The 27,690-nt window shown below is 45.6% G+C and overlaps 1 protein-coding gene across 3 annotated transcripts in view; it reads left to right on the top strand.

The window, feature by feature from the left end:
- Window positions 1–288: 288 nt before the first annotated feature.
- Window positions 289–27,690, top strand: part of ABAT (4-aminobutyrate aminotransferase) — a 48,733-nt gene continuing 21,331 nt past the window's right edge. Inside the window, exons 1-3 of one of the 3 annotated variants that reach the window (XM_030229905.2) lie at window positions 355–385; window positions 14,016–14,413; window positions 21,830–21,958. In XM_030229905.2, coding sequence (XP_030085765.1) covers window positions 21,889–21,958 — 70 coding nt within the window. In that variant the 5' untranslated portion in view covers window positions 355–385; window positions 14,016–14,413; window positions 21,830–21,888. Of the gene's footprint in view, window positions 386–7,678; window positions 7,743–14,015; window positions 14,414–21,829; window positions 21,959–27,690 lie in introns of those variants that run through there. The other 2 variants (XM_030229904.2, XM_018916033.3) reach the window with 2 other exon arrangements.

A 27,690-nucleotide genomic window follows, 5' to 3' on the forward strand; every position in this document is an offset into this window, starting at 1 on the left:
GCTGCGGTGGCTCCCGGAGCAGGGGGCGCGGGGCAGGCGGAGAGCAGGAGGCGGGCAGGCGGAGAGCAGGAGGCGGGCGGCTCTGGCCGACGGTCACGGCCGGCCCGAGCCTCGCCGCCCTGCCGCCCTGCCGCCCCGCCGCCCCGGCCCCGCCGTCCCTGAGGGTCCGGTCAGCCCCGCCCCTCCCGCCGGGGGCGAGCCCCGGCCGCACTCTCCCATTGGCCGCGACGGGCGCGGGGCTGCGGACGGCGTCGCTGATTGGCTGCGCTGGCGGGGCGGGCGGGGCCGGGCGGTGGCGGGGCCGGCGGGACGCGGCCGGCCCAGCGCAGCGGAGCCCAGCGCAGCCCGGCGCGGCCGCCGCAGGACGTGCAGCCCGCACCTCCCGGTGAGCGCCCGAACCGCGCGGGGCAGCGGACGGGCCGCTGCCTTCGCCGCCCGTCGCTCCCGCCCGGCAGCGGGACTCCCCGCGGGGCCCCGTCTCCATCCCCGCGGGCGGCGGTGCCGCGTTGCCGGGGCAGCCGCGCGTCCCCGCCGCTCCGCGGTGCCCTTCCGCCGGGTCCCCTACCCTGCGGGAGCGGGCCGCGACCGCGGGGCTTCCGCTGGCGGGCGGGGGTCGCGGGGGCCGGTGCCATGCTGCCCCTCGGGGGCCCTGCCCTGCCACGCCAGAGCCGAGCGTGGGGTGGTGCCCGGCGGGGCCCGGCGCCCTCCCCGTGGGCCCTGGGGTCCGCGGAGCTCAGGAGGGTTCGTCGTTCCCCGCGCGTTCGGCCGCAGCGGGAGGCGCGTTTGGGATGCTCCGTGCGCCGGCAGCGGCACCCGCGGCGGGCGGGTGGGCCCGGCAGGGGAAAGGGGGGAAAGGGGAGCGAGGGCACCAAAGAAAGCAGCTGCGTACCGTGGGGACAACGGCACTGCCTTTGCGGGGAGGGCGCCCCTGGCTGAGGTGCTGCAGGCAGCTGAGTAATGGTGTTGGTGGAGGCCTGGTGCTGCACTTCAGCTGGGGTTCAGCTGGGCTTATCAGTTTCCTGTTTTCCAGCTGGTGCTGGTGATGCAGAACTCAAGCATGAGCCAAACCTCACGCTTTGGTTTGATACATCCTTAGCATCACTTCCCTTAAGGCACTTAAAGTGGCGCGGGGCTCTTCAGCCAGAGCTTTGCCCCTGCCTGGCTTGGCTTTTGCCTCTGTGATTCTCCATCCCTGTTTATGAAATAAACAGAGAAGGAAATGATATACAAGGAAACTGAACTACAGTGGGAGGTTTCCAAGTAATTTTGTAATCAGTAATGAATGTTCAGGCTTACAAATACTGGATTTTGCCCTACAGTTCAAAGGCACAGTTGATGGATATGGGCTCTTAAAAGGGTCTTTGCTCTTATAGTTTGAAGCAAGGAATCTGGTAAAGGTTGAAAGCCAAGTGGTATAAAAGGAGGGTAATAGTAGGGTTACCTTCTGGATGCTCTGAAGTAAGGAAATTACCTATTGAATCCTGTTATAATCTGGTTATTGTGTTATAAATTGAATTAGTAATTTTGCAGTGCTTGTTGCACTGTTTTGTTTTTTTTTGTTGTTGCAATTGTCTTTTCTGTAGTGTCACTACTGGGCAAATTCTGTCTAGGGGCAGTTTGTCTTCTCTGCCTGGAGTTACAAATGGAGACTTGGAGGTCAGTGATTGAAATGCAGGATCACAGCTCACCATACTGAAACACAGTGTATGCAAAGAAGGGTAATATCTGGGTTTTGTAGTGTTTCTCATCCGTAGTGTTTAAAGCACTCCTCAGACATCACTGGTCTGACAGTACAGATGGGAAGGCTGTTATTGTAAGTTACATGCTGGGTAGCCTTGTGGACTGGGAATCAGTGTTCAGGTCTTCTGTGTCTGCAGTCTGTGTGTGCCTCCTCCTGGACACCCCGAGTGCAGAGGACAGTGATTCAGAGATCTGCAGATAAATGGAGACCTGAGTCAGTACGTGTGTGCTGCTATTAAACAGGCTGACCTCTTGCAAATTATGTGTGGGAAAATGTGATAAAACTGTTTTTTAGTCTTTCATTAGGCCTTTAGTCTTCTAAGGGATGACACTCTCAGAGGCATACTGTACAGTGAGGTGTCTTGTGCATCCAAACACAAAGTAAAGTCAAATAAGTGGATAAAATTGGATATTTATGCCCAGAGGCAGTAAGCAAGCGCAGCATGCAAATAAACACCAAGCAAATCAGTAGGTGTCCTGCTGGCAGCTGTGCTGTCATTGGGAAAGGAGAACATCCTGATCCGGATTTTTTCAGAAGCAGGGAGGAATTCAGATTCTTGCCTGCCATGTCTGTGTTCATGCAAACCAGCTCTTGGGGGTCAAACCACCAGTTTGGGGGTCTCCAGGTGGTTCCCCTTGCCCTGACTGTGTGGTGTGCTGCTGAACAGCCGAGTTAGAGAGCAGTATATCCAATGCCTTCCTTGCCCCCAGGCACGGGTGGCAGCAGCCCAGCTGTAGCTGCCTGTGTGGGCAGGTGCAGCTGCACAGGCACCACTCCTGCCCTGGGAGTGCAGAGTCTTCCTCTGGGCTTCTGTTCTGAGGGTTGGGCCTGAATTAAAACAGCTCAGGTCATGTCATGATGTACCTGTGCTGCTGCTTAGCCTCATAATTTCAGGAGTTATTAGGGTTCACAGGACTGGAGTTCACAGCTGCTCTAAGGCCAGTTGGATCTGGTTCTTGGCTCACAGGCTTTGTTTCATGAATTCTAGGATTGAGAGTCCGTTCCAGAAACACTGCTAAAAGTTTTTGTCTGTTTCAATCACAAATTAAATTCCCTTCCTTTCTTACCCAAATGAAAACAGCTTGTGGAAGTGTCTCAGGAAAGAAGGCTGTTGAGTGGCAGTATGTGTAGGTGCTGAATGATCAGCGTGGCACTCACTGCTGTACCTCTGTTGTAAAGATACAACCCAGTTGTATATTTAAATCCTGCTGGATTGGCTGTATACCAGAAACTTGAAATCAAATGGAGACTCTGAACTTGGAAAAATCTCCTTTGCTTTTGGCTTTGCTTTGTCAGAGGGAGCAGGAAGGAAAATAGATTTTGAGTAATTCTCAGATTTCATGTAAGACCTTTCTCATCATTATTGTTTTCAAATACGTTTTTGTTCCTCCTTGTATGTTGCACCTTGTCCATCTGTGTGCACCACTTTTGTTCAAGCAGGCATTTCCAGTAGTGCCTGTTCTTCTTTTGCAGTTCTTTTTAAGCTCTTAAGAGTTTTTGAGGCATAGTGATAAGTCTGAATCAAATAGTGAGGTGTCTTATGCCAATTGAAAGAATAACTAACATGAAAGAGCTGGGTTCCATCAGAAGGAAAGCAGCTGTGCTGGTGTGTAGGGAGCTGTGAAAGTACAAGTAAGTAATGCAAAAATGACACATCAGGAGCAGTGAAGCTTAAAGACCAAGAATCCACCACACAGATAATTATCACTGTGGGCCCATTGCCTGTGGAAGGATGGATATGCTTTAAAAGTTATGTAACAGATTTATCTTTCCAGAGGCTGAAAACACCCTATTCTTTTTACAGATGGATCTGCTTTCAAATGTCTCTTCTTTATGTATAGAAGAGGTTGCCTTAGGGGTCAGAGCTGCTACCAACTAAAAGTAGATAATTCCTCCAGCCACTGTTTTGTGGCTTGAAAACCACCTCTGTCCCCTCTTGGTTTTCTGGATGTTGTGATCTGTTTTATCAGATGATGGTCCTGTTGCCTGAAATGACAGCTATGGTCCAGGAAAACAGAGAAAGTGATATTTTCATAGCCATATGGTGTTTGTGCAAAAATAACAGTATTCTGGGGGTTTTCCAAAGCAAGCAAAGTGTCTAAAACAGAGAATATTGTTGTAAACTATTTCTGTGGGTTTCTGATTTGTGGGAGTAAGGTTCTGTAGTGTATCCTTGTATTATATTGTTTGTCTTTCACAAATTATTTTACTCTTCATTTTCCACGTTTAGCCAGTACTAGAAATTCAGCAGAAGAATGAGGTAGGAACCTTGCTTATGTGTTGCAGCTCTTGGCTGTGTGGAAGAAGAAGCTTGTCTCTCTTGCTGTCCAGTAGAGGTGCATCTACTTGCAGCAGGGAGAATATTTTTGGAGGGTATGAAAGAAATCCCACTTTTTGCAGCATGAAGTTTAGTTTCCTTTTCCTAGTTTGTGCATTTGGAGTATTTTGAATTTTGTGTGTGACAGCTTCTACAGCCATCAGTTCTGTTGTGGAAATGGGTGCATGTCCTAGCAAGGGCTGGACAGTCATGGAATGATTTTATGGCACCAGCAGTGTCCAGGACACAGGTCTGCCCTAGTGATGGACTCAACTTTTATAAAATGATAAAGCTGTGCTGTCCTGTTTGATGTGAGAAATCACTCAAGTCATTCAGCTAAAAGTACTGCCTTTAGTAAGTGAATGCTGTCAGCTTGAAGAAATGTGAACTTAGTTTTTCACACTTTGTAATGTCTTCTGCCATTATTTCAGTGAACCTCTCCCAGTTTTTATGCAGGAGATAAGGTATTGGTGTGGTAAGTGCTTGTGCTGTATCAAACTCCAGCTTGGGGCTCTGGCTGAAAGGCAGTTTACTGTAGAATGCCTGTGGCAAGGTTCAAGGCACTTTGAAGGCAATAAAGCTTCAGACTTGGTGACTTTCCCATTTACATTTTGTAATTTTCCTGAAATGCAGCTTGGCATTGGCAGGGAGTGTTTACCTTCTTGTGACTCTTGGGAAACCTGGCAGTTTAAACACTAACATCTAGTTCTGCTGGTGTTCCTGGGGCATGTTCTGCAGCTTGCTAAACAATTCATGTAAAAAGTCAGTATGTCTCAAATACACCCCAGGTGACAGGATAAAGTGCCAAACTTACTGGTTTAGTTGCGATTCTGAGAGTAGAAAAAACTTCTAAACCTATTTCCAGCTTTCCCTTATCTCAAACATTTAAAAATATACCTTATTCCAGAAGGAATTTCCCTTGCTGTCTCCAAACAAAGTTCAGCTTTAATTTTATAAATGAAAATACATTGCTTTGCAGCTGTTGTGCCTATATATAATTTTGTTTTACTGAGGAATATTTTAGCAATGGCCTCAAAATGCCTGAAGTTTGAAACCTGGAGAGTTCAAGTACCTTGACAATTGTCTGGATAACAGAGAAATTGGGCAATCCTGACCTGGCACCTGCTAGAATACACTAATCCAGTTTAACCCTGGGTTGTGACTCTGTGCCTTTTCCAAGGTGGCGCAGCTGGTGGAGCCCAGACTGTTCTGGGAGTGCATCCCTGAGATGTCCTCCCAGGCAGAAAGCTGTTCCTTTGCCTCAGGAGGGGGCTGCTGGTGTGGGAGAAGCCAGCACAGACTCCTTTGGCTTCTGGTGCATTTGTAGTCTGTGCTGGCTCCCTGGAAGTGCCTTTGTGGGTCAGTGGAGAGCTTTGGGTTCAGGTTCCTGTGGCAGTCTGCTCTCTGCTCCCCACAGATTGTGTCACTGTCCCAGCTGTATGGGCTGTGTTTGGGACCATGGGTGATCCTGGAATTGGGATCAGAGCTTCTCTCATGCATTTCCTTTCATCTCTTCTGCCATCTGCACGTCAGGAGCACCACATTTCCTCTCCTGGAGCCTTCCACCTGCCCACAGTGTCAGGGTGATGTGCTCTCCATTTCCACTGCTTTTCCCACACTTTCCAGCCCTTGTGTTTATGGTGTCTCACATCTGTTTTAAGAGCTCTTAGTCCTACCTGTCAGCTCTAAAAACAGATGCTTCTGCCTGGAAGACCATTACAGCTCTGCAGGAGGCATGGCAGAACATCCACTGTCCTGCTGGGGGAAGGAGCTGCTCGTGTAGAGAGGGAAGCTGGCAGGGGATGGGGTGAACTGAGGGAAGCAGTGGGAGAGGTGTTGCCCTGCCTGTGGTGTCAGTGGACAGCTCAGCCTGGACTACACAGCCTACCTGTGGGTGGAATGTTTACAGGAATCATGGAAAAATGTTACCCAAGAGTGTGGATTGCCAGCACGAGGTTTTCTTTCTAGTTGTTTGTTGGGGTATTGGGATTTATTCAGGGCTTTTTTTCCCCCCCTCCCCTTGTAACCTTGGTTTCATCACTGGTTTCTCACACAACAGAACACTGGGTGTTGGGAAGACACATAAATTAGTGATGATGTTTTTGTGATGTCCTATTTTTGATGTTTGGCTCAATTTTAAAGCATCCAGGTTCTATCAGTAAGTCTTGCACTGGGCAAAGCACAGGGCAGCAAGTTCCTCCTGGAAATTTCTAACCCAGAGCTGGCTGATTTCATGGTGGCTTTGTTGCCTGTACTCTCAATATAAATGACCCCTTCCTCTTCCTCTTTCCTCCCAGCAAATGAACAACCCTACAGATTTTTTTTCACAAGAGATACCACCTCCTGCCCTTCCAGGCCTTTTCCTTTCTGAATGAGGTAGTGCAGGAATACAGGCTTCAGAAGCCACTGAGGAAAACAGGAAAAGAAAATTAGTTTGCAGGGAAAGGAAAGAATAATATCCCTCATTTGTATTTGTAACTCATCAAGCTCAATTTTGATTAAAGGCTCTGAACATCTCCACAGCATGCCAATTTTGGCTTCCTCTTTTAGTGAAGGATGAAGTGTGGAGGTTCTTGGCAGCATCTCTTGACAACAAACACAACTGAAATCAACTCATATGTTTTAATTGGTCTGGCAGTACTACAGAAATGTGCATAAGTAACATAAATATAATGAAAATTAAGTATTATAAATAAACTTGGTGTAACCTAAGAGCAGTGATATTTTCTGTTTGTATTATGTTTCCTCTCAATTTGTCTGTCAGGTTCCTTCTCAAATAATGGGAACCAGCCATCTTGTTCTTCTCTGTGAAATCTCTTTCCACATCTGTCAGGAATTACACATTTTTTTGCAAGCTTCTTGCTTCATATTGATGTTGTGATGTTCACAAAAAAATTAGGACACTGGGAGTAAGATGGAGGTAGTAAGTTTGTACTGAAGCGTTATTAAGAGCTCTCACTGGATATATCTGAGTATATAAATGATTGCCTCTGTGGGAATTAGAGAAATGACAGGTAAAAAAGCTGTTAGAAACCAAACCAAACTGCTCTGGAAAGATTTCAGGCATAAGATGCTTTATGGCAACAGGCCAGAGGGTAATCCTGCCACAGGGTGCTGTGGCCAGGCTAAAAGCCATGACTTCTGCATCCTTAACAGCTGCATCACTTCAGGCAAAGCTGAGCACACTGCCACTCCTGTGGCAGGTGTGAGGGATGGGATTTACCAGTCTGGACTGAGCTGTGGGTGTGAGGGATGGGATTTACCTGTATGGACTGAGCTGTGGCAGGTGTGAGGGATGGGATTTACCAGTCTGGACTGAGCTGTGGGTGTGAGGGGTGGGATTTACCTGTATGGACTGAGCTGTGGGTGTGAGGGATGGGATTTACCTGTATGGACTGAGCTGTGGGTGTGAGGGATGGGATTTACCTGTATGGACTGAGCTGTGGGTGTGAGGGATGGGATTTACCTGTAGGGACTGAGCTGCCATTCCCTATCATGTTCTCCCCTGTCAGCTCCAGTATAAAGCAAGCCCTGTTTTTACTCCACAGCTATTGCTGCAATGCAGCTTCCTGGAGAGAGAAACAGGATTACACAATCAGAGTGTGCTGGTGGAGGTAGGAAAGCAGAGGATGAGCTGGGCTCGGATAAACTCCACATTCCTTGTTTGCAGGGTGGTTTTGCCAGGTAATGGATCTACAGGGGAGCAGATCTTTGTTCTGTGGTTTGGGCACTGGGTGTTGGAAGGGGCTGCTGGAATGAGATGCTTTGCCTTGGCTGTTGTGAAAAGCAGCTGGAGCAAAGCACAGAGAGAGCTGGGTTGTGTTACCCAGGGAAGGAGTAGAGGCAAGTGGAGACAATGACAAGCAGTGCAAGGGGCTGGATTCATGTTATAGGGCCTTTGACTGGGATGGACTTTACTGATTGCAGCAACAATCTGTGCATTGCAGTGACTATCACTGATAAATTGTGCTTTTCTTCTTATAATAATGAAATTCAAATGCCATTTCCTTTTAGCAGTAACAGGAGACTGTTTGCCTAATTTCTCATCAGTAATTTTTTTTTCCCTTGGCCAAGAAGGTGGTTGGGAAACACTTCTTGTTTCTGATACAGGCTGTAAGATTCCTGCTGTTCACTTATCCATAAAAATTGGACTATTACCTGATTGTGTATCAGTTTAGAGTTTGTTGTTTTGCTTCTCTGTAGATTTTGGTGTAGTAGGATTTGGTTCAATCAAAATGAATCTTAGGACAGACTATGGCCATGGGTTCCATGGGTAGGTGGTGTTTCAACAGGGAGTCAGCTGTGGTGGCTCCTCAGGGTGGACTCCTTGTTCCTCACACTGCTTGGTTGTTTCCTTTTGCTGGCTTGCTCTGAGCTGAACTTGTGACTCCACTGGACACCAGAAGGGTTTGGTGATTTTTCTTCCTCTAATTAGGAATCTCCCTGGTGTGGATGGGAGACTGAGTGATAGGAGCAGGAAAGCCAGCTCAAAGTGGGGCTCTTCAGAAAAGAAGCTCAGAAGGTGCTACTATCCTGCAAAACCAAGGCTGGTTGCATTATTTTGGGATGCAACACTTGCATAAAGTACCTTCTTTTTCTTTCCCCTGAAAATATGCAGAGAAAATGAGTTTCCAGAGTGATCTGATAAATGTTAGGAAATGGCTCACAGCTTCTCTTTTGTTGTTCCAAATGGAAAAGAGAAAGGAGCTGTTTGTTATATCTGGTCAAAATCCACATGCAGCCTTGTTTAACTGATCCTCTGCTCTGGCTGGTGGAGCAAGATTAGCAGGCTTGCAGCCACATTCCTCTCTTCTCTTGTGGAACTGCAGCCTCTGAATATCGTTGATTTATTGTCACTGGTTAACAGCAAAGAGGGAAAAGTGGCAGCTTAAGATGATACTGACACTAACAAAGAATGTGATGTATCTTCTGTGAAGAATTACCTGATTACTGACAAATCCTGCAGCTGCATCCATTTGGTGAAACCCTGATTTTATGAAGAAGGGAAATTTGCTGTTGTTCTTTTCCTGAGCTTCTGTGACAGTGCTCTCTTGAGAGAGGCTAAGGACCAGTGAGGGCAGCACTCTGAAGGGAACCTCCCTGTCCCACTGTGCTAATGATGCCCTTATTTTTTAAGCTACCCTTAGGAAAATAAACATCTCCCACAAAAAGTTTTTGTTAAATAAATAAACAAGCTGTTCAACCTAACTACTAGTTCGTTATTCCATACTGATTGTACTCATCCTGGATTTATTATCCTGGATTTTCCCACTGTTTATGACTGTTTAGGCAGCCTCCCTTAACATCACAATAATACAAGGCATCCTTCATCAGTTTCTTGATTCTGGGTCCCTCTTCTCTTACCCCAGCAAGTAAACTGCACTTGCTTAACTTGTATTAGAACTCCTATAAAGATTTGTCCAAATCTTTATGGAAGCTTTCCCAGAAGTGGTCAACACTTTTTAACTACCTGAATGTGGTGCATAAAGTGTCCACTTGGATGTGCCAGACTGAAGAGCAGAGCCCAGTTTCTTGTGGGTGTCAGTGTTACCATGAGTGTTGAGGGTGCAGTAGAGATGTACCTTGATGAACCTTCACTAGTGAGTTTAGCCATTAGCACACTCAGTAAGCTCCAATTTATCTCCTCAAATTCCTATCCAGGTATTTAGTACCTGTGTGATAATACAGCAGATTCATTAGTTTGGTTAAACAGGCAATATATAAGGAGTAAATAAGCACAGTTTGTGCAGCAGCCTTGTGGATTTTCCCCTGGTGGGTAACTTTCAGATTTTGATCACGAGAGTCTTCCAGTTTCCTGTTTTTCTACCTTGCCTTTAATTCTGCAGAGTTCTTTGGCTCATTCCCAACTCTAGTTTTGTGAATGGGCCCAGAGAAGTAAAAGGGACCACTTGAGAAACATGTATCTTGCTGAATCAGATTGGCGCTAGTTTCTTTCTCCATCTGGAGCCCAAAAATAATGTTCTAAACATACTAGGGAATTTAGTAACAGAGTCTTTTTAACACTGTGTACATATCTATGTTTCCTGAACTGTTTTGAAAACTCCCCAACTGCTGCTCCTTTTTACCTATTGCCTGAATAAACAAGAAATAATGGGACTTCTGAATAGTAGAATTTCATAGTAATTGTGCTTAATTCCTACAGCCCTTTCCTTCTGAAAGTGAAGTTCTCAGATTTAATGGGAATTAAAGCAGTTGACAGCTGAAGAACAGAGGGGGTGATCCCCCTGTGCCTGGGTCAGTGGGAGTTTCAGCAGTTACTGATTAGTGCAGGGGCAGTTCAGGTGTGCCCTGCCCACATGCAACCTCTGACGTTTTCAAGCTCAACATCTGCCCACCAAATGAAATCCCTGCAGTTTTGATTGTGCTGAATTCCCCTCTGTTCATGAGCCTTTTAACTTCTTTCACCAAAGAAAAGCTGCCTCTGTGGATGGAGTGTAAAGTTACTGGACATGCTAGGGTAGGAAGCAGCCTTCTGGCCAGCCACAGGCTGGAAAGCTGCAGTGTACTGGCTTTCCCACAAAGCTAAGCAATCCCAGTTGTCCTTTTTGTTTTGATTTGCCCTTCATGGTAATCCTCTTTGGCCAGATAAGATCCTTATCCTACTGTCTGCAAATCATTTGCTCAGATTTTTGTAATTAACTTGGGGCCACCATTTATATAGTCTTTGTTTCCTTCCAACTGTACTGAAATACTTTTGAATATATTTTAAGGTGAACCTAATGATTACTGCTCACAGTACCTAAAAGTTGATCTGACACTGCAGCTTATGCTATATTCCTTCTCCAAACACCACAAGCCCTTAAGAGAGGCATTGCTTTCCCTCTTTGTGCAGATTTGGGGTCCTAGGACCCTGCTGTTGAGTCTTGTGGCACCTCTGTATTTTGAAGGAGGACTAAGACTTGGTGCTGAGTATCCTGCATGCTTTGCTCTCTGCATTGTGATACTGATGTGTTCTGTTCCCATTTCTTGCAGATGTGTATGACATTTAGGATTTTGACATCTTGTCTCTCCCCTGGAGCTGCTATTTCTGGATGCTGAATTTTCCTCAAGTACTGTAGCTGCGTTGTTTGAAATGCTTTGTTTTTCTTTACAAAGTGTAGCAGATGCTTTCTAGGGTGTGAGGCAGGGGGTAAGGAGGGCTGTGGAGCTGCTTCTGGAGAGGCTTGCCATCATTTGCAGTGAAATGTGCTGGTAACATAGTAAACATTCCAATATTTTCCATAAAAATGAAACATCTTTGATACTAACCATGTGCTTTTTTTGGTCCAGCCTGGCCAGAATCTGATCCCTGTTTTGTCTTGTACCATCATTGTGTATTTCAGATGGATGTTTGTAGCATTGATACAGAGAAATATACTAACAGTTGGTTCTGCTGAAGCTGGAGATTACTTTCTAGCAGTGAAGGATTGTGCACTGAGTGAATCTTCCTTTGACAACTGCAAATCAGAGCAGAATGTGAACTTAGTGCAGGTGGTTGGCCACATCCTTTCCAATAACAGACTGTTTAAACAGATTTTTGTACCAATGTTGTCTTGATTAAATCAAATGCAAATCCACAGGTTTTTGGTTACAGCTCCCACTTTTGTGAACTGCACATTTTTAAAACATCCTAAATAAATTTTTAATAGTTATAGTTGCGTCAAACCAAGTTTTTTGCCCTGCAACAGGATTTAAATAGTCAATATCATCCTCTTTGTGCATGCAGCCTGCCAGGCAGGGTAATTGTGGGTGTGGAGGGATGAAAGCAGCCATACAGAACAGCAAGAATTCAGCTTTTACTCAGGAAGTGGCAGTTTGGTGTTAAGCTATTTGATGCAAGGGTTAAAGCAAAAGAAATCCACTACAAATAGAAGTCTACAATGAAGCTGTGGTCTCTCTGCAGGATGGGTTTCCAAGCAGTTGGACACAACATGACTCAGCACAAAGGGGCTCAGTGCTGACTGGAGTCTCTCCATGATGTTGCCATATAACTTTTTACCACTCAGCAGCATGAAGTTCCCATCCAGCATCATTTTGTTTAATGAGTTTAGCCTCACATCATCCAAGGCAACACTCAGCAGAGGCACAAGAACCTCAGTCTTCCTTAGGAGCTGTAATCCTGATTATTATTAGTAATAAATCAGTGACGCAATGAATTGCTCTTGAATTCAGTGTGTTATACATGGTAAGTCTAAGCACCTATAGCTTTTCTCAGTCCTTCCCCCTCTGCTTTGTGATGTGTACCTGCATTAACCATCTGTCTGTGGTAGATTATCTGGCTAACAGGTTCAGTTTAGAGCCACCAGTTTGTTCTAATGACTGGTAACCAGTACAGGCCAGTTTAAATGTGTTATTTACAGTCTGTGTATGTAATTAATAACAGATTTTAAATTATGAAGAAGGTGAGGGGTGAGGTTCAGTTCTTACTTTGGAACAAATCAACTGCTTGTTATGGGATCTGTCTTACAAATAACTGCAGTCAGGGCTCCTTTCTTGGCAGTTGCTCACAGTACTCTCATGAGATCCCAGGCTACAGTCTCCAGCAAAGGAAAAGGGAACCAGAACAGGATTAACCATGTTGGATTCTCTTCCTTGTTGGTGTTAGTGGCATTTTGATTGGCAGTTTGTCTGGATCCTCATCAATTGTCCATTTTGTGCAGAAAAGCTCTGGAAAACAACATGGTGACTTTAAAACTTGTACTCTCTCATTAATGGGTATAAGTGGGTACTGATACTGATGTGGCATCTGTTGGTGTGTAAATGGCCTGGGCCAGGTAGTGTGTTACAGCAGAGACACTGCAGAGTGTGTCTGCCCTGCCTGCATGGCTTTGTCCCTCACTGCTCCTGTGTTAGCACAGTCACCATCACTGACTTTGTCCCTCACTGCTCCTGAGTTAGCACAGTCACCATCACACCACCCACCCCAACACAGCCGATACTGCTGCTGTGGCTGCTCTGAGAGAAGGGGGACAGGGAAGGTGATGCTGCAGGAGCAGCACAAACAGGAGTCATGCAGTTTCCAGGGACCTTATCTGCCTCCTGTAAGCATTGCATCTTTCATGTTATCCCTTGCTGCTGATATCTGTCCTTACCTCTGCTGCCTCAGGCCCTTCTTGTGCCCGACTCTGCTCGTGCTGAACCAGCAGCACAAGCCTGGCTGCTCCCTCATCTCCCCCCTTACAGATAGGGTGCAACACCTCAGTCAGAGCCCTGTGCTGAGGAAGCATCCTGCCCAAGGCTTGCATCCCACAGCTGGAGCCTACAGAGCCTAAAGCAGGAGCCCCAGCTCGGATCCTGTGCCTGGCTCCCTGCTGCACTGCAGCCCTGCCTGTTGGGGGGCACGAGCTCCCCCTCCTCTGCTCGAGCCGGTTTAATGCTCTGATTACTGAAGTGGGTAAGTCACCACCTCGCTTGTAATAATTACAGATTTCCTCTGTGATTTTTCACTTGTCTGTTGCCACAGCAACCGTGCAGTGGCTCGGCCGAAATGCTGTCACAGGGATTTAAATCTGAAGCGGCTCAGCCTCTCTGCGTTCTGGCACATCTTCCCTCTTGCCCCCCAGCACCATGGCAACCTGGCCATGGCAGCCCAGCCCCGGCCATGGCACCCTGTGCTACTTTTCCCTGCATCCCTGTGCCTGAAGGGAGGCTGCTGGTGTTCTGTGGGTATCCACATCCCCCCATTCCTGTCAGGAGCAGTGTGCAGCGGGAGGTGCCGCTGGGATGCTGCTGCCTGCCGTGCTGCCTGCGCACCACCTGGAGGGAATGAGCCAAACCAAGGTTATTTTGTGACAGTCGTGTGTGCCTGGGTGTCACCCTCAGGAGATTGGCAAACCAGAGTCAAAATAAGGGGTTTAGGGACAAAACCTGTCCTTCAACTTCCACAATTGTTGGAAACTAAGGAGCCATTTCAAACCTTAACGCAGCCTGGCTCTGCCTCTCGGAATTTGTTTTCAGAAAGCTGCCGAGGAGGCTCTCGGATGGACTCGGACACCCTCATTCCAGAGCCAGATCCTCTCGGGTTTGGGACGAGTCGTGTGTTCCTCTCTGCTGGCTTTGGCTGAGCACAGGCTGTAGCTGCCAGGAGCTGCTTCCATTAACCTTCATTAACTGGGGCATCCCCCCAGCTGAGCAGCGGGGCTGCAGCGCAGGGCTTCCTCTGGGTGATGCCTGTTCCCGCTGCGCTGGAAGGAGCTGGCAGCAATGGCATTCCTCACCAGCACAACCAGCAGCAGCCTGCACTGAAGGCAAGCAGGCAGTGAAGCAGGGAGCAGCACTTCCAACCCAGGAGCTGGCTGTGGGCAGCTTGGGAGCAGCACTTCCAACGGGAGAGCTGGAGTTTGGATCCGAGCCCTGTAAGTGCCTTTGCTGTGGGCGCTGGGGTGGGCACAGGGTCTGCCCTGCTGCACACCCTGTGCCTGGGGGAACGTGGGGATTTGGGTCTGGGCAGGTGTGTGTGTGTTGTTACGGTGTCCCTGCCATGGATATGCAGGGATAGCTGCTCCTGGTTTGCTGTCTGGACCCTTTGTACAAGAAATCTCCTGCGTGGTTCTGCTGTTCATGTCCTCAGCTGGAATGGGGGTCACCTTGAGAAATCAGAGCTCTCACCACGGTTTCAGATGTTTCCCTTGGTTCGGTGCAGGCTGGCTCCAAGTGAACTATTTTATGCCTTATGGCACAGGAAAATAAATTGTGCTATTTTTGGTGCTATTTATCTATTTTCCTGAGCTCTGAGGAGGTAGCAGTAAGATGCTAGGAATAAAATCTTACAAGGAATATAACTGAATTTCCTTGGAAATACCATTTGAGGGTATTTTGCAATACTTTAATTTTTTTCAAAACTACAAAATGCTTGTGGAGCAACTAAACTGAAAAGCACAGCTGTGCCATAATTTGTTTGATCCATTGTGAGCTGGGCTGTTTTGGTCTGGGAAATGTGTGGAAATGAACAGGCATGGTTTGTATATGTTGTTGCCATCTGCATTTAAAAATAATGGATTTAAAATATGCTTGAAGGAATGTTTTTATATGTACCTCACTGGTAAAGTTCACTGAAATATCAATGTGCAGGTTTTTTCAGGGGGAAGGGCAAAGAAATTCCTAAAAGAAATTAGAATTTTTTTAGCTAATGTAAGTTTTGTTGTACTTGATTTTTATCAGCATTTATATACCATTAAACCATTTCTGTAGGTACTGTTGGCTTTGCATCTGGAACTCGCTCCATTTCTAGCAGATGCTTTTTCAATTTCCTTTTTTGTTTTCCTGAGACAATGTACTTCTTTCACAGGGAAGGTATAGGCACATCTCATCCCACCTTAGCTGTGCCAATAGTTCTTGGATCAAAAATGAGCTGCTCAGAAGTTTAGTGGGTCACCTGGATCCTAGTGTGCCATAATCACAACATTCCTGCCTTGATCAGGGGTTTAGGGACCAGGAGTCTTTCCTTGGCCCAATATTTTTTGGAGAGAGGGTAAACAGAGACAAGGGCAGAAAGATTTTATTTTACAAAAAAAGAAGATCATGTATTCATACCCAGCCACCAAACCTTGCTTAGAGGGCACCTGAGGAGGAGAACCTGGACACATGAGTGTAGTGAGACTTTAGACTCCAAATGAGTTTTAAAACTTGATGGAAGGGCTGAACCTGTTCTGGCTTCACTGCTGGTTCAGCCCTGACCTGAGTGCAGGTGCCATGAAGCAGGTAGGGATGGTTGTGTCCTGGTGGATACTGGACTGCACTTCCAAGCTGTAGGTGTGAGGTTTTCATCTTGTGCAGTGCAGCTTGGTTTGTGCTTTTGCTGCAGTGCTCACAGCAGACTGACTTGAATGCCAGCTGCATGTGGAGGGAGAGAAGAGAGCTGTGCAAAACCCCCAGTTTATTATGTATGCTTTTGTGTGCAATATTAGCTGTTTTGTCAAGACATGAAGGACAAAACCAGTCTCTCCATTTCTGTTCTTCTGAGACCTCGTGGCACTGTCCAGCACTGTTGGTGTTGATAAATAAATAGGCAACCCTGAATAACCAACACTTGAGCTTTACTTGTAACTATGACAACTGTGTCCTTGACAACTCAAGTACAATCATGGAGTTTTCAATTGCATCCTGTTCTACACAAAGCCATTAAGATTATTAGAGGCATAAACAGCCTGTCAGCTTCTGAAGTGTTTTTTGGCAAATCCATGTGGTGGATACACGTTTCCATGTGCAGGTCTGTTACTGGTGCTCCTGGTGGGAATTGCCTGGGTGAGCTTAGCTCTGCAGGGACAGGCTCTGGGGACAGCCACACTTGGCTCTTTTTGGGCTGCTGCCCATGAAATTTGGCCCGTAAGTGTTGAGCTTCAAAGGGCTCAGGGCTGTTTTTGGCTGGGTCCTGCAGACCCAGCACATCTCTTTCAGAGTGTCCATCTCTGTCCTGGCCCTGCTGTGTGGGCTCCATGTTGTGGGGTGCTTGTAGCCAGCTTCAGTTTGGGAGTATGAGGCTGTGGCCTTTGGTTGACCAAGGTGGGGGATGAGCAGCTCCTTTTTCTTTGCTGTGCCCTCTCATGAGGATGCTGCCTCTGTACTGATCTTCTTGAAATTGAGGGTTCCATCTCTGTTTTGTGCTGGGTTTGTATAGATACTTAATGACAAAATCTAATGGCAGCCTTTTGTGAACACCAGATGTGAATTTTCTTGCAACTCCTCTTTAAAGGACTTTTGTGAACACCAGATGTGAATTTTCTTGCAACTCCTCTTTAAAGGACTATTCTGTTCTATTTCATTTGAGATAACTTTGGCCTAGCTCTGACTGAATTGCTAAATTCTTGGTGTTACTCTTACAGACTTCTGCAAATGCTGTTGTAAGCTAATCCAAATTTGTTTCAGAGCTATACTTTGGGATAAAACGTCAGCAGAAGTAAAAGGACCTGTTGTATTTCATTGTGTGTACTCAGGCTTTGATAAATGCATAGTCTATACAGAACTCTTAACTCTGCTCCTGGGACCAAGTGAACTGCAGTCAAATACATCAGCATGCTGCCAGGCCTCTTTATTTACATTGTTTACTACATTTAAGTGGCTAAAGCAGCAAGTCAGGATTTCTAAAGTCACCGTGTGCTCTGTCACTAACTGGTGAACTCCTTCAGTTGTTTCCTGCTTTGATCTGCTGCATGAGGGCTCCCCAAGGAGGGTGGGGCTGTGCCATTTTCAAACAGCAAATGCTGTGTTCTTTTTATGCATGATGACACTGCATTACCTGATTCTTCCTCAAATGCAGACTAAGGAAGGACATGATTATGTTTAACAGATGCCAGCCTTCACTGTCTTCTACCTTGCTCCTACTTATATTTCTTTGTGTAATTGTGGGGCTGTTCCAGACTCAGAGATCTCCTTGAGCTGTTCACAGAAGTAAAATACCTGAGCTAAATCAACTATGTTAGTAAAGATGCTTGTTCATGAACACTACAAACCAAGAGATTTGCACCCCTTTAACAAGTCCAGGGTGGACCTGGGTCCTGCCTGACTTTTCAACATTGTCCTTTTTAGTCACAGCTGACTTGGTTCCTCAATTTGCAGTTCCTTCTGCTGGTAAAAGGCAGAAAGAGCAGTGTCAAAGCATGCTGAGCTGTGAAATAAAGACCCTTGGAGGGACTCCCTCCTTGCAGCCTGTCTGTGCCAGCTCACCTGGGGGTGCCAGGGCAGGCTGGCTGTGGAAAGGGAGGGTTGGCATTGGGACACAGTGTTGGTGCTGCCCTGAGCTCTGAGAGAGGGATAGGGCTCTGCAGCCTCTGCACCCCCCAGCAGCCCCTGTGCAGCTCAGTGTGTGACCCTAGTGCTGGTTCACATCCAGCTGGATCCAAGCTAACAGGACTGAGAGATAGTTAGAGATGTTTGAAATTTCACAATTATCACTTAGCATGACTGTACCCTTGCTGTGCAGCCTAGAAGAGTCAAGCAAAGGAGAACAGTAAAAAAAGGAATTAATTTGCCTTTAGTACCCTTCCTGCTCCCCAGCCACCCCAAATCCACTTTTTGGAAGCCTTGTGAAGTAATTGCCCAATGCAGCTTGTGCTGCTCTTTCTAAACCACTTAATTGTTCCTGGTTAAATGGGTTTGGAGCAGCTGAGGGACAGATGAATGTGCCCCCATGAATTTCAAACAGATTTCAATGTCTTTGGCAGAGTTGCAAGAAAGGGATGCAAATGTGCAGGGCTGACTTCTCCTCCCATCCTGCTGGGTCTCAGCTCTGCCTTTACCTGTGCACCTCCCCAGAGGATGTTTTCCAGGGCAGGTTCTGTGGGCTGCAGCCTGGCACTCGATGCCATGCTGCATTAGCTTCTCTGCTAGGGAGTGAGATTGCTGCATAAGCTCCTAGTTTGTCTATTTTTTCTCTTGTATCAGGATCAAGTCCCCTCCTTCTAAAACTTTTTCCAGGGTTCCCCCCCCAAGGAAACACAAGGTCATTCACTCATGGAAACAATACTTCTTTCTGTGTTCCCACTAGGCTGCTGCTGCTGCTGAATGACTGCTGTTCTCTCTAGTAACTAGTTTTATCTGTCAGAAATAGTCTCTTGGTACAGAAACTTAGCAGCTGCTGTTTTAAAAAAAATGCATCCAATTTCACAGCATGCATTTAAAAAATCCACTTATCCTTATGTTTCATGTGGGTGACAAACTGGACTGAGCTTCCTCATTGAAAATGAAAATAATTTTTCTTACTAGAAGAATGTGGCTGTGACTTAAACACATGCAGTGGCAAACACAGATTATGTAATGCAGAATTACAGACAAAATTATGCAGATGTATTTGGAAAATTAAGGTAGTGAGATTCACTTCAGAATAGCAGTTCTGTGGAGTCATCTGCACCGATCAGACAGTTGCCCATAGAGGAAACATGTTTAGGGAAGACTAATGAATCTTTTTCTGGAAGAGTGTCACATCTTTATATTCTGATGGTCCTTCCCATCCCCTTTCCTGTCAGATAGCTGAAATTGGTGGCAGTGTTTTGCCTGGAGTTTGGGGATTTGTGTGGCTGCAGTGGCTCTGGAGCAGCAGGGTGATGGAGCGTGCCATCGCTGCGGCTGTGACACGTGCAGGAGCTGATTCTGCTGGATTGCAAACTCTGCTGCTTGCACAGCTGGATCAGGATGGGCCGGTGGGAATCGATCAGGAGATGAGTTATGGAGGAAAATTCAGTTAGTTATTGTGATAACCAAATAATGTGTGCTTAGACTAAGATCCCAATCACATCAGCTGATCCCCTGTGAGAGCCTGTGTGCATAATGGAGGTGGAAAAGACGCTGGGTTTAGTTATAGTCACATGTGGTGTTACGTGATTTATTCTGACTCTGGACTAGAAAATGGTAAAACTTTTTATATAAGAACTGTCAAGGAAAATTAGGGCTAAGCTACTTTATTTTTAAGCCTCATGCAGGATTTTTTTTTCTACAAAGCCAATATCATTCCCAATTATACTTTTCGGCCTCTAATGAATACTGTAGTTTAGCTATTAAGGGACCTGAGATAAATAGTAAATATAATTAGAAATAAGTCACATTCTGGAAGCAGACAGAGGTGTGGTTCACCTAGGGAAGGAAGAAGGGAAACCTGGTACAGCTGTGGAAGGTGTGTTTGATTTGTAGGTGAAGAAGCATCTCATCCTTGTGGAGAAGGAAAGTTGGGCAGCTGGCAGCAAAGCCCCCATGGGAGATGACTGAAGGGCATGAAAACAAGGAGTGAACCTTGGTGGGTTGTTAAGTATGTTTGCCCTGCTCCTTTTGTGAGTTCCTGCAAAGCTGTGCTCACCTTTTGACAGCTTCCTAAAGCCTCTGAAAAAGTAATACTACTTTGCAGAGCAAACTTATGGAGAGAATTGGAGATTGGAGTAGTATAGAGCAGATAAACAGCTCTGAGCAGAGGACAGCAATCGAGATGCTGGGCATTTCTTACTGACTTAGACTGGCATTTGGTTTTTGTTAGAGGGTGGCCATGAGATAAGAAATCCATGGTGTTGGGATATATCTTGACACACTGAGTATGCAAAAGTTAGCACAAGTAAAGAAAGAAGATGAGAGAGAAAACATAATTAATTAATTAAACTAATCTTGTCTTATAAGTGAAGTTCCTCTTTATTGAAAAGTTCCCTCTGCAGTTGTGACCCAAAGCCTTTGGAAGGTAATCTTGCTTTTCCAGTGTGTGCACAAGTGTTGTGCAAGTGTTTGCTCATCTTGGCACATTGCAAACTACCTTGAATTTCAATTTGAACTAAGTGAAACCAAGTGCTGTGTCAATTGTCTGGGGAGGCACAGGGAACTGATTTTGTTCCTGAAACTTAATAGGTTTATGAATTTATAAATCTCTGCAGGCATTTTTTTATTTTCTTTTATATATTTTGAAAAAGCCCACATGTGAAGGAGAACAAGTAGTGTTTCACATAAAGACAATACAGAAACTAAATTTCTGATATTTTAGTTCTGGTACAAGATACTTGCTGTCATGGTAGCAATAGTTCAGCTGCTTCCCTGCATCTGGTCATGGACATCTGCTGGCATGTTTTATTGATGGAAGCTGTGCACTGTGTTCTCTTTCTGCTGGAAGATCAGCTCTACTCTGGGTGTATTTGTTAAATGGAATTTTTTCCAGGTTTATAGATAATAGTGACATTTTGTCACTTGGACTGCAAGCCTCAGTCCACTGCTGCTCCATGTGTGCATCCAGCAAGGTGCAAATGCCAGGCAAAGGGCTCCAGTGTCCTACACAGAACACAGGGGCCATGCTGATAAGTGTGAAGTTTGAATTTAACCTGTGTCCTGGATAATAATTCAATGACCTGTTTTATCTATTCCTGACTTCCAGCCCAGCTTTCTGCACAAGTGATCCATAGTGAATAGAGAGGCATGTTATCTTTCATGCTGCTTGACTTTCCAAGGTCATTTATATGTAACCAGCTGAGGTAGAACACAGGATGGCTGAGCTTGGGAGGGAGCTGCGGGGTCTGGTCCAGCCCTCTGCCCAAGCAGGGTCTGCTCTGGACCATTTGGGTGGTGGATATCTCCAGGCATGGTGATTCCATGCCCTCTCTGTGCAACCTGCTGGGAGTTTTCCTGTGTTTAGGTGGAGCTAGAGTACTTTAGTTTGTGCCCATTGCCTCTTATCCCATCACTGGACACCTCTGAGAAGCCCTGGCTCCTTCTTTACTCCCTCCCATCGAGTATTTACTACACATTGATGGGATGGAACCTGAGCCTTCAGGCTGGACAATCTCGGCTCTCACATTCTCTTTTCACAGAGTTGTAATTAATGGGTAAAAGGCTGTTTTTTCAGGAGATTTATTTTCTTTTATTTCCTAATGCTTGTTCTCCTGTCTTTTGTAGTAGATGAGGTTTTTCTCATAAACTTAGGTAAAATAAAAAACAACAGCTTTGGCTTGAGAGACTGACTGGAAACATTTTTTTTTTAAAGTTCAACATAGGCTAGACATAGAGAGAAAGTAGAGAGGAAGAGCAAGGGCAAATAGGTAGTGACCTTTACCCCCTGGCCCTGCTGAAGCTGGGACATACAGCTTTAGCCTCGAAATCATTTACCTTGGCAAGACCAAGCCAAGAATCAGATGTGGGGCTCAATCCTGAGACTGCTCTGAACATCAGCATTAATCCATCAAACCTCTAAGGCTCTCAGTGCTTTTGAATAGAAATTAGTGACAGGGGGAGTTGAACAGCCCCGTAATCGTGGCTGCATCTATAGGGACATGAAGAAGTGTTTGATTTTCTTTTTTTTTTTTTTATTTTCCCAGCACATCAACCAGAAAGAAATCTCTCAAGATTGAGTCTTTTTCAGTAAAGAAAAGATAAAATGGCATCAATGTTGCTTAGTCGACAGCTTACCTGTTGCCTGCAGCAAAACTCCAGACTGCTGGTATTTGGTAAGTGTTTCCTTGCATTTTCCTGTTTTATATTTAGTGTTTCCTTGCATTTTCCTGTTTTATATTTGGTGTTTCCTTGCATTTTCCTGCTTTGCACTTGGTTAAGTGTTAACTTTTTGCTGGTGGTCAGGATTCCAATTTAAACATTGCTGGAGTTTGTCCTGTGGTGTTGAGTCTTTCAAAACCTGAGAAATATGATGTTCTGTGTCTTAGACAATGATGCAGTTATAGTCCAAAGTGGACCACAATTGTAGTCCAAAGTATATGTGATTTTTTTTCATTCTTCAAACAAGAATCTATCAAGTTAATGATTTACCCTGTAAATATGCTAGCTGAAGTAAAGCTCTTCAGCCCTTGAAACTCTGCTTTTACTCTCTGGCACTACATGATGCAGAGATGAGACAATCATCCATCAAAATGAGCTGGCTTTTCTCTTTGGGCTGTGTAGCACAACCATCTTCCCTTGTGAAGAGGTTTTGTGTGACTTGCATGAAGATGTGACCCTCACTGGGGCTGTGTGTTTCTGCCTTGAGCGAGCTCTAGTGTGAAATAAAAACCTGCCACATGGCATCAAACTATTTTCTCCTAAGTGAGTGGCAAGTTTTAGCTTAGCCCTGGCTTGAAATTTAGCATGTGTATGTATATATTAAACCTGAAGTCTCTGTGAAATAGATAAAAAACCTAAATTCCTGTTGGCTGTGTTGGACAAAGCAGTGTGGAATGTTAAGAACATCCATTCCATGTACTTTTACACTGACTACAGTGTGGCTGAATGGCTTCTTTTGTGACTGAGTAAATCTGTCTTAGTGTTTCTCCTGTCCTTCCACCCTCCTTCTGCAAAGCCACTGTGCTCCCTCTGCCACTGCCAGGACAAACCAAGCACACCTTTCCATTTGCTCAGAAACTTTAAACATCATTGATTTTCTTTTAAATAATACACTTCAGGGAGCAACTGACCTTTGACTAAAGAACACCAAGTCAGGTCTTATAACTATTAGAAGATATTAGGTCAGTGTTTCAGTGCAGGATTCGTGTCTGTTCCTGGGAGTGACTCACTGATTACCCACCCTGGGCAGGAGCAGGGGTTGTTGGGTCAATCATGGGCAATGGAAAGTGCTTGCAGCAAGTAGGCCTTGTTAGCTTGGAGCTAATCTGTCACCTCAGCATCACTTAATGCTCCCTGTCCCTCCCAGTGTCTTGTACAATTCCTGCTGCTTCCCAAGCACAGATGTGCAGGTAGGCAGTGGAGGGCAGGTGCCCAAACTCCTCTTTCTTTCTCACCATCAGTGAGGGAGTGTACATCCCAGAAGAAAGGAAGGCAACTCTGGGCTCCATTAATCCATCCTTGCTTCCAGGAAACTTCCAAGCCTGCTAAAATACTGAAACAAATAATAGAGAGCCTTGGCTGCAGGCTGTGTAAGGAACCTCTGGCCTTTGGGTCTGAGCTCCTGTGTGAGTGAGCAGAGATCAGGAATGGTGGAGCAAGAGGAGAGCCCCTCACAGGAGGAGCTGTGTCCTCTGCCCCTGCTGCCCCACAGAACAGGAAGAAGGCTCTGGTGGCTGTAGCCAAAGCTGGAGCTCCCAGCCCCTTCCCTGAGCCCCAGCTCAGGCTGCAGTGTGCTGGGCTCTGTGGCTCTTAGGGAAATACTCAGGGTGACATCCAGGAGCTCTCTGCTCCAGAGTGCTTTCCTCCAAGGTATTTTTGAGCACTTGAGTTCAGAGCTTTACAGGCTAAAAAAAAGACTGTACATTACTCCCACAGAAATCCTGCAGTGCCATTTGGGCTGGTACTTTTTTTTTTTTTTTTGTGGATAATGAAATGACAGAGTTGCCAAGGGGGATGGAGGTGGAGAGGAGGGAATAGATTGCCTTTTGGTAGGTCTTTGTGTCTGGAGGCTGTCATTTTTCAGTTGTATGTGTACATTAAGCAAATCTTCCTGTTCATCTTGAATCTACTATAAATTAATTTACACAAAGAGATTTTTTCATCCTTGCCTATTTCTGTAGTTGGAAAATCTTTGTTACTTAACCACTGCACACTGTTCTCCTTACCCACACAATGTTAAACCCTGGCAAGCAAACTAGAAATGGAAAATGGAAATAATTTAAGTTGATTAAAATGCAAAAGCTAAGCAAAAGCTAAGCAAAATATGTAATAAATGATAAGCAATACCTAACTTAAATTTTACCCAAAAATATGAAGCCTGTAAGTATCATGCCCTCCTTGAAAACAAGCCCTTAATCAGGTATGCTTTTGTTTTCCTTCTCTGTTTTATCTGCTTGATAGTTTGCCCTCAAAGACAAAGTTCACTAGAATGTGAAGGGTGGCAGAATGACAATAGAGTGAGTAACTAACCTAATCTTCCTTTCACAAAGCCTCTGCATTGTAATCTCTGTGGGAATCAGCCAGGCAGGGCCAGCAGAGGCAGCTGATGGAGAAAGGAGGGTGTACATCCTACCTGAATTGAGTTCTCCTATCAGCCTGCTGTGCTGCAAGCTGATCACAACTGGAAGTGTGCATGTCAGTGTTTATTCCCTTTGTGCCAGCTCTGTTTTTTTCAGCTGGGCACTGCCGCAGGAAAGCTGTTCTGGCTCCATGCTTTGGAGGCAGTTGGTTGTTGGCTGGTAGGGCAGTACCATAGCTATCAGGACAGGCTGGCACTCCAGAGATGTAGTTCAATTTCTTGCTGATTACCCAAAGGGGTTGAATTTGTCTTTGAATCCTGCAGTGAAAGCACAGCAGAAGGTCAGGCTGCTGCCTGAAGGTAGCATCAGTTTGCATTACTGCATGCCCATGCCCTTCTAGTATGCTGATCTCTTCTGCAGCTTCTGCAGCCTCCCCAGACAATTTGTTTATTGCTGGGCTGACCTTACCTTTAAAACTTTTTTTCTAATAATTAGCCTAAGTTTCACAACAGGAAAAAAATCAAATCCTTGTTATTTGTCCTGCCCTCAAAGGACCTGCAGGCTGGAATGTTTATTTTTCCTTTGCAGCAGCCTTTTAGATGTTTGATAACTGTTGTCTCCCCCAAGACCTCATACTTTTCTCTCTGGTGAATTCTGTTTGAGTCTCTCCTTGTAGGTTCAATTTTTCTCCTCCAGAGTCTGTGTCCTTCCAGTGCAGTGCACTAGCACTTGTTGAGGCTGAATCTCACCTAACTCAGCCTGTTTCCTGTCTCTCTGGAGAGGAAAATAATGTTTAGCACCTGGGTGCACTGCAGTAAAGTCTGAGAGATGTTCATACTAGTTATTGACTTGTTCCCATCAGAGTTACTACAAAGAGGTTGGAAAGCCATGAGAATGATTTATTCTCAGTCACACTTTTCTGTCAAGTATTGATCCTTGCTAAGACATTTTACTTTTTCTTATTTGGTTTGTACATTAAGAGCCTCCCTAAGGAAATCAGAGAGAACAGCCTGGATTTGTGTGAGGGATGTGTGGCAGAAACAGAGAACAATTCCCTTCTTGGGATTGTAGAGGTCAGCTTCAACTGGAGCCCTGGAAACTGGAGTGCAACCTCTCCTGCTGGACTGAGGAACCTTTACTTTTCTGTCTGATCAAACACTTCCACAAAAAGCTGAGCTATATAAAACAAGCACATAAAACCTGTTGTTGTAAGCAGGCTCTGGTACAGGGCAGAGTCCAAGCTGGGACTGCTGTTCTCAGTTCCTTGAGTGAGTGTAATATTCCTATCCAGTTTTCCGTGCCACAGAGGGTGGCTGGAGCAGTGCTGGCTGTTTTCCCACCTGCCTGTTCCTTGTGCTTGGTTGTTCCCCTCCAGAGGTGCCCTGGTGAGCTCTGTAGCTGTTGAACTCTTGGAAGAGGGAGGATGTTACAACTGGTTCAGATCACAAGAGCTACATGACCAGTGGCTGGATGGACCTGTAACTCTCCTCAGGAGTTGGTTTGGGATTGTGCTGGGATGGTGAAGGAGAACTTCTCTTGTTCTTTCTTCTGGGAGTTTCCACTCCTTTATGGCCTGTATAGTTCTAGTTTTTTCCTTCATCTTTGGAGAATCCAAACAGTGCATGTGGGAGTGCTGAAAACAGACAATCTCATGTGGAAGAGCTTCTGATCTTGCAGCATAAGCACTCTGTAAATAGCAGTCTCACTTTTCCCAATGTTATGCAATAGTGATGTTCATTTCCCAAACATCTCTAGCTAGCCTGGCCTTTTGCCATTCCCTTTCAAGATCTGTTAGTAACAGATTCTACTTGTAACACATAAAGAGGACTCAGAGGAAATCACAGTCCTCCTACTTTTGGCTGTCAGGGCCTCCATGCTCTAAAAATTCTGTCTGGAAGGTGGTTTGGTTGGCACTGTGGAGGGGAAGCCTAGGGCATGCAAGGGAGGTTGCCTGTCTGCACTGCACAGGGCAGCAGTGGTGTGGCACATGGCATGTGCCTCCCTGGGCACTGCAGAGCTTCCCCTCTGCAGCCCTTCACAGCAAGACACTTGTGCTTGAGAGCTCTGCTTATGCCAGCATGGGCTTTCATTCCTCTTCTTTTCCTTTTCCTTGGAAGTGTTCCCTCTCTTCATTACACCCATGTCCTTTCAGTGCCTCCGCTGGAGTTTCTCCCAGCTGACATCCAGTTGTACACTCAAGAACTGTGCTAATGGGAGTGTTATTTTTGGTCAAACACATGAGAGATTCAAGCTCTTTCCAGCCCTGCCTTGATTGCAGCTCTGTTATCAGAGATCAGCACTCAGCACAGACCTGCCAGCAGTGGTGCTTTGTGACTACCAGCATCCCCAAATTAGCAGGGTGCACTTATATTAATTATGTTGCTATGGCAATGTGGCACTTTGTTAAAATTGCTGACTGGGACCCCTGGAGAGCAAGGGGGGCAGCATGGGGAAGCAGAGTTGGGAGATAATCTATTCTGCCTGCTAGCAAGTGATGACATCCTGTTGGATGAAAAGGAAGGATGTGATAATTTGCTGGTGTTATTCAAGTGTTCAGAAAGATGATGTGTGATGAGAACTTTGAGAAGTCTGCAAGAAAAATAGAATTTAACTTATTATGCCCACCTTCTTTAAATGGGATGGGTAGAAAATTCTGTGCAAATTGTTCAGCCCCTGTGCTCTCTGAATGAGGTTCATTAACCTGTGCTTGTGTTTTGACTTCTGCCATGATAAAAAAGAGACTGCTTTGTTTACCAGGGAAAAAAGGGTGCTGTTCTTGGTCATGTCAGCTAAATGTAATTTAAGAGCTTTGGTAATGCCTCTTTAGAGAAGGACACTTGGTCAGAGCCCATTAGCTTTACACACTTGTAACATGAGAGCTGAGGTTATGTCATTTGCTCCTGTTCTTAAGATAATATAACACAAAATCCCCTTTTTCTAAGGCAGGTTGTTCAGATGTCAACAGAAAATCAAGGGATTACCTCTTATTGCAAAGTTAATGCTGTTAGTTATGGACCAGCCACCAGGGATTCTCAGTTCTAAAAAATACCTTGCTTGGTCACAGTGACAATCTCAGTTTTTACCTGTCCCATCTCTGATGTCTTTTTGGGAGGCAAAAATCCAGTCCTGGATTTTTGCAGATGTCTAAAACTCTCACACATCCAGTTGCAGTAGCCTGAATTACATAGTGTCTTGCATCTTCAGGATTTCTATTGCAGGATAATATTAAATTAAATATCCTGTTTGATATTAAAAAGTCAAACAGGAAAAATTTGGGCTGAGTTGCAAAGCTCATTGAGTACCTTCAAGATAGAAATGCCAGCTGA

This window comes from Serinus canaria, chromosome 14 (assembly GCF_022539315.1).
Source record: "Serinus canaria isolate serCan28SL12 chromosome 14, serCan2020, whole genome shotgun sequence".
Classification (NCBI taxonomy): domain Eukaryota; kingdom Metazoa; phylum Chordata; class Aves; order Passeriformes; family Fringillidae; genus Serinus; species Serinus canaria.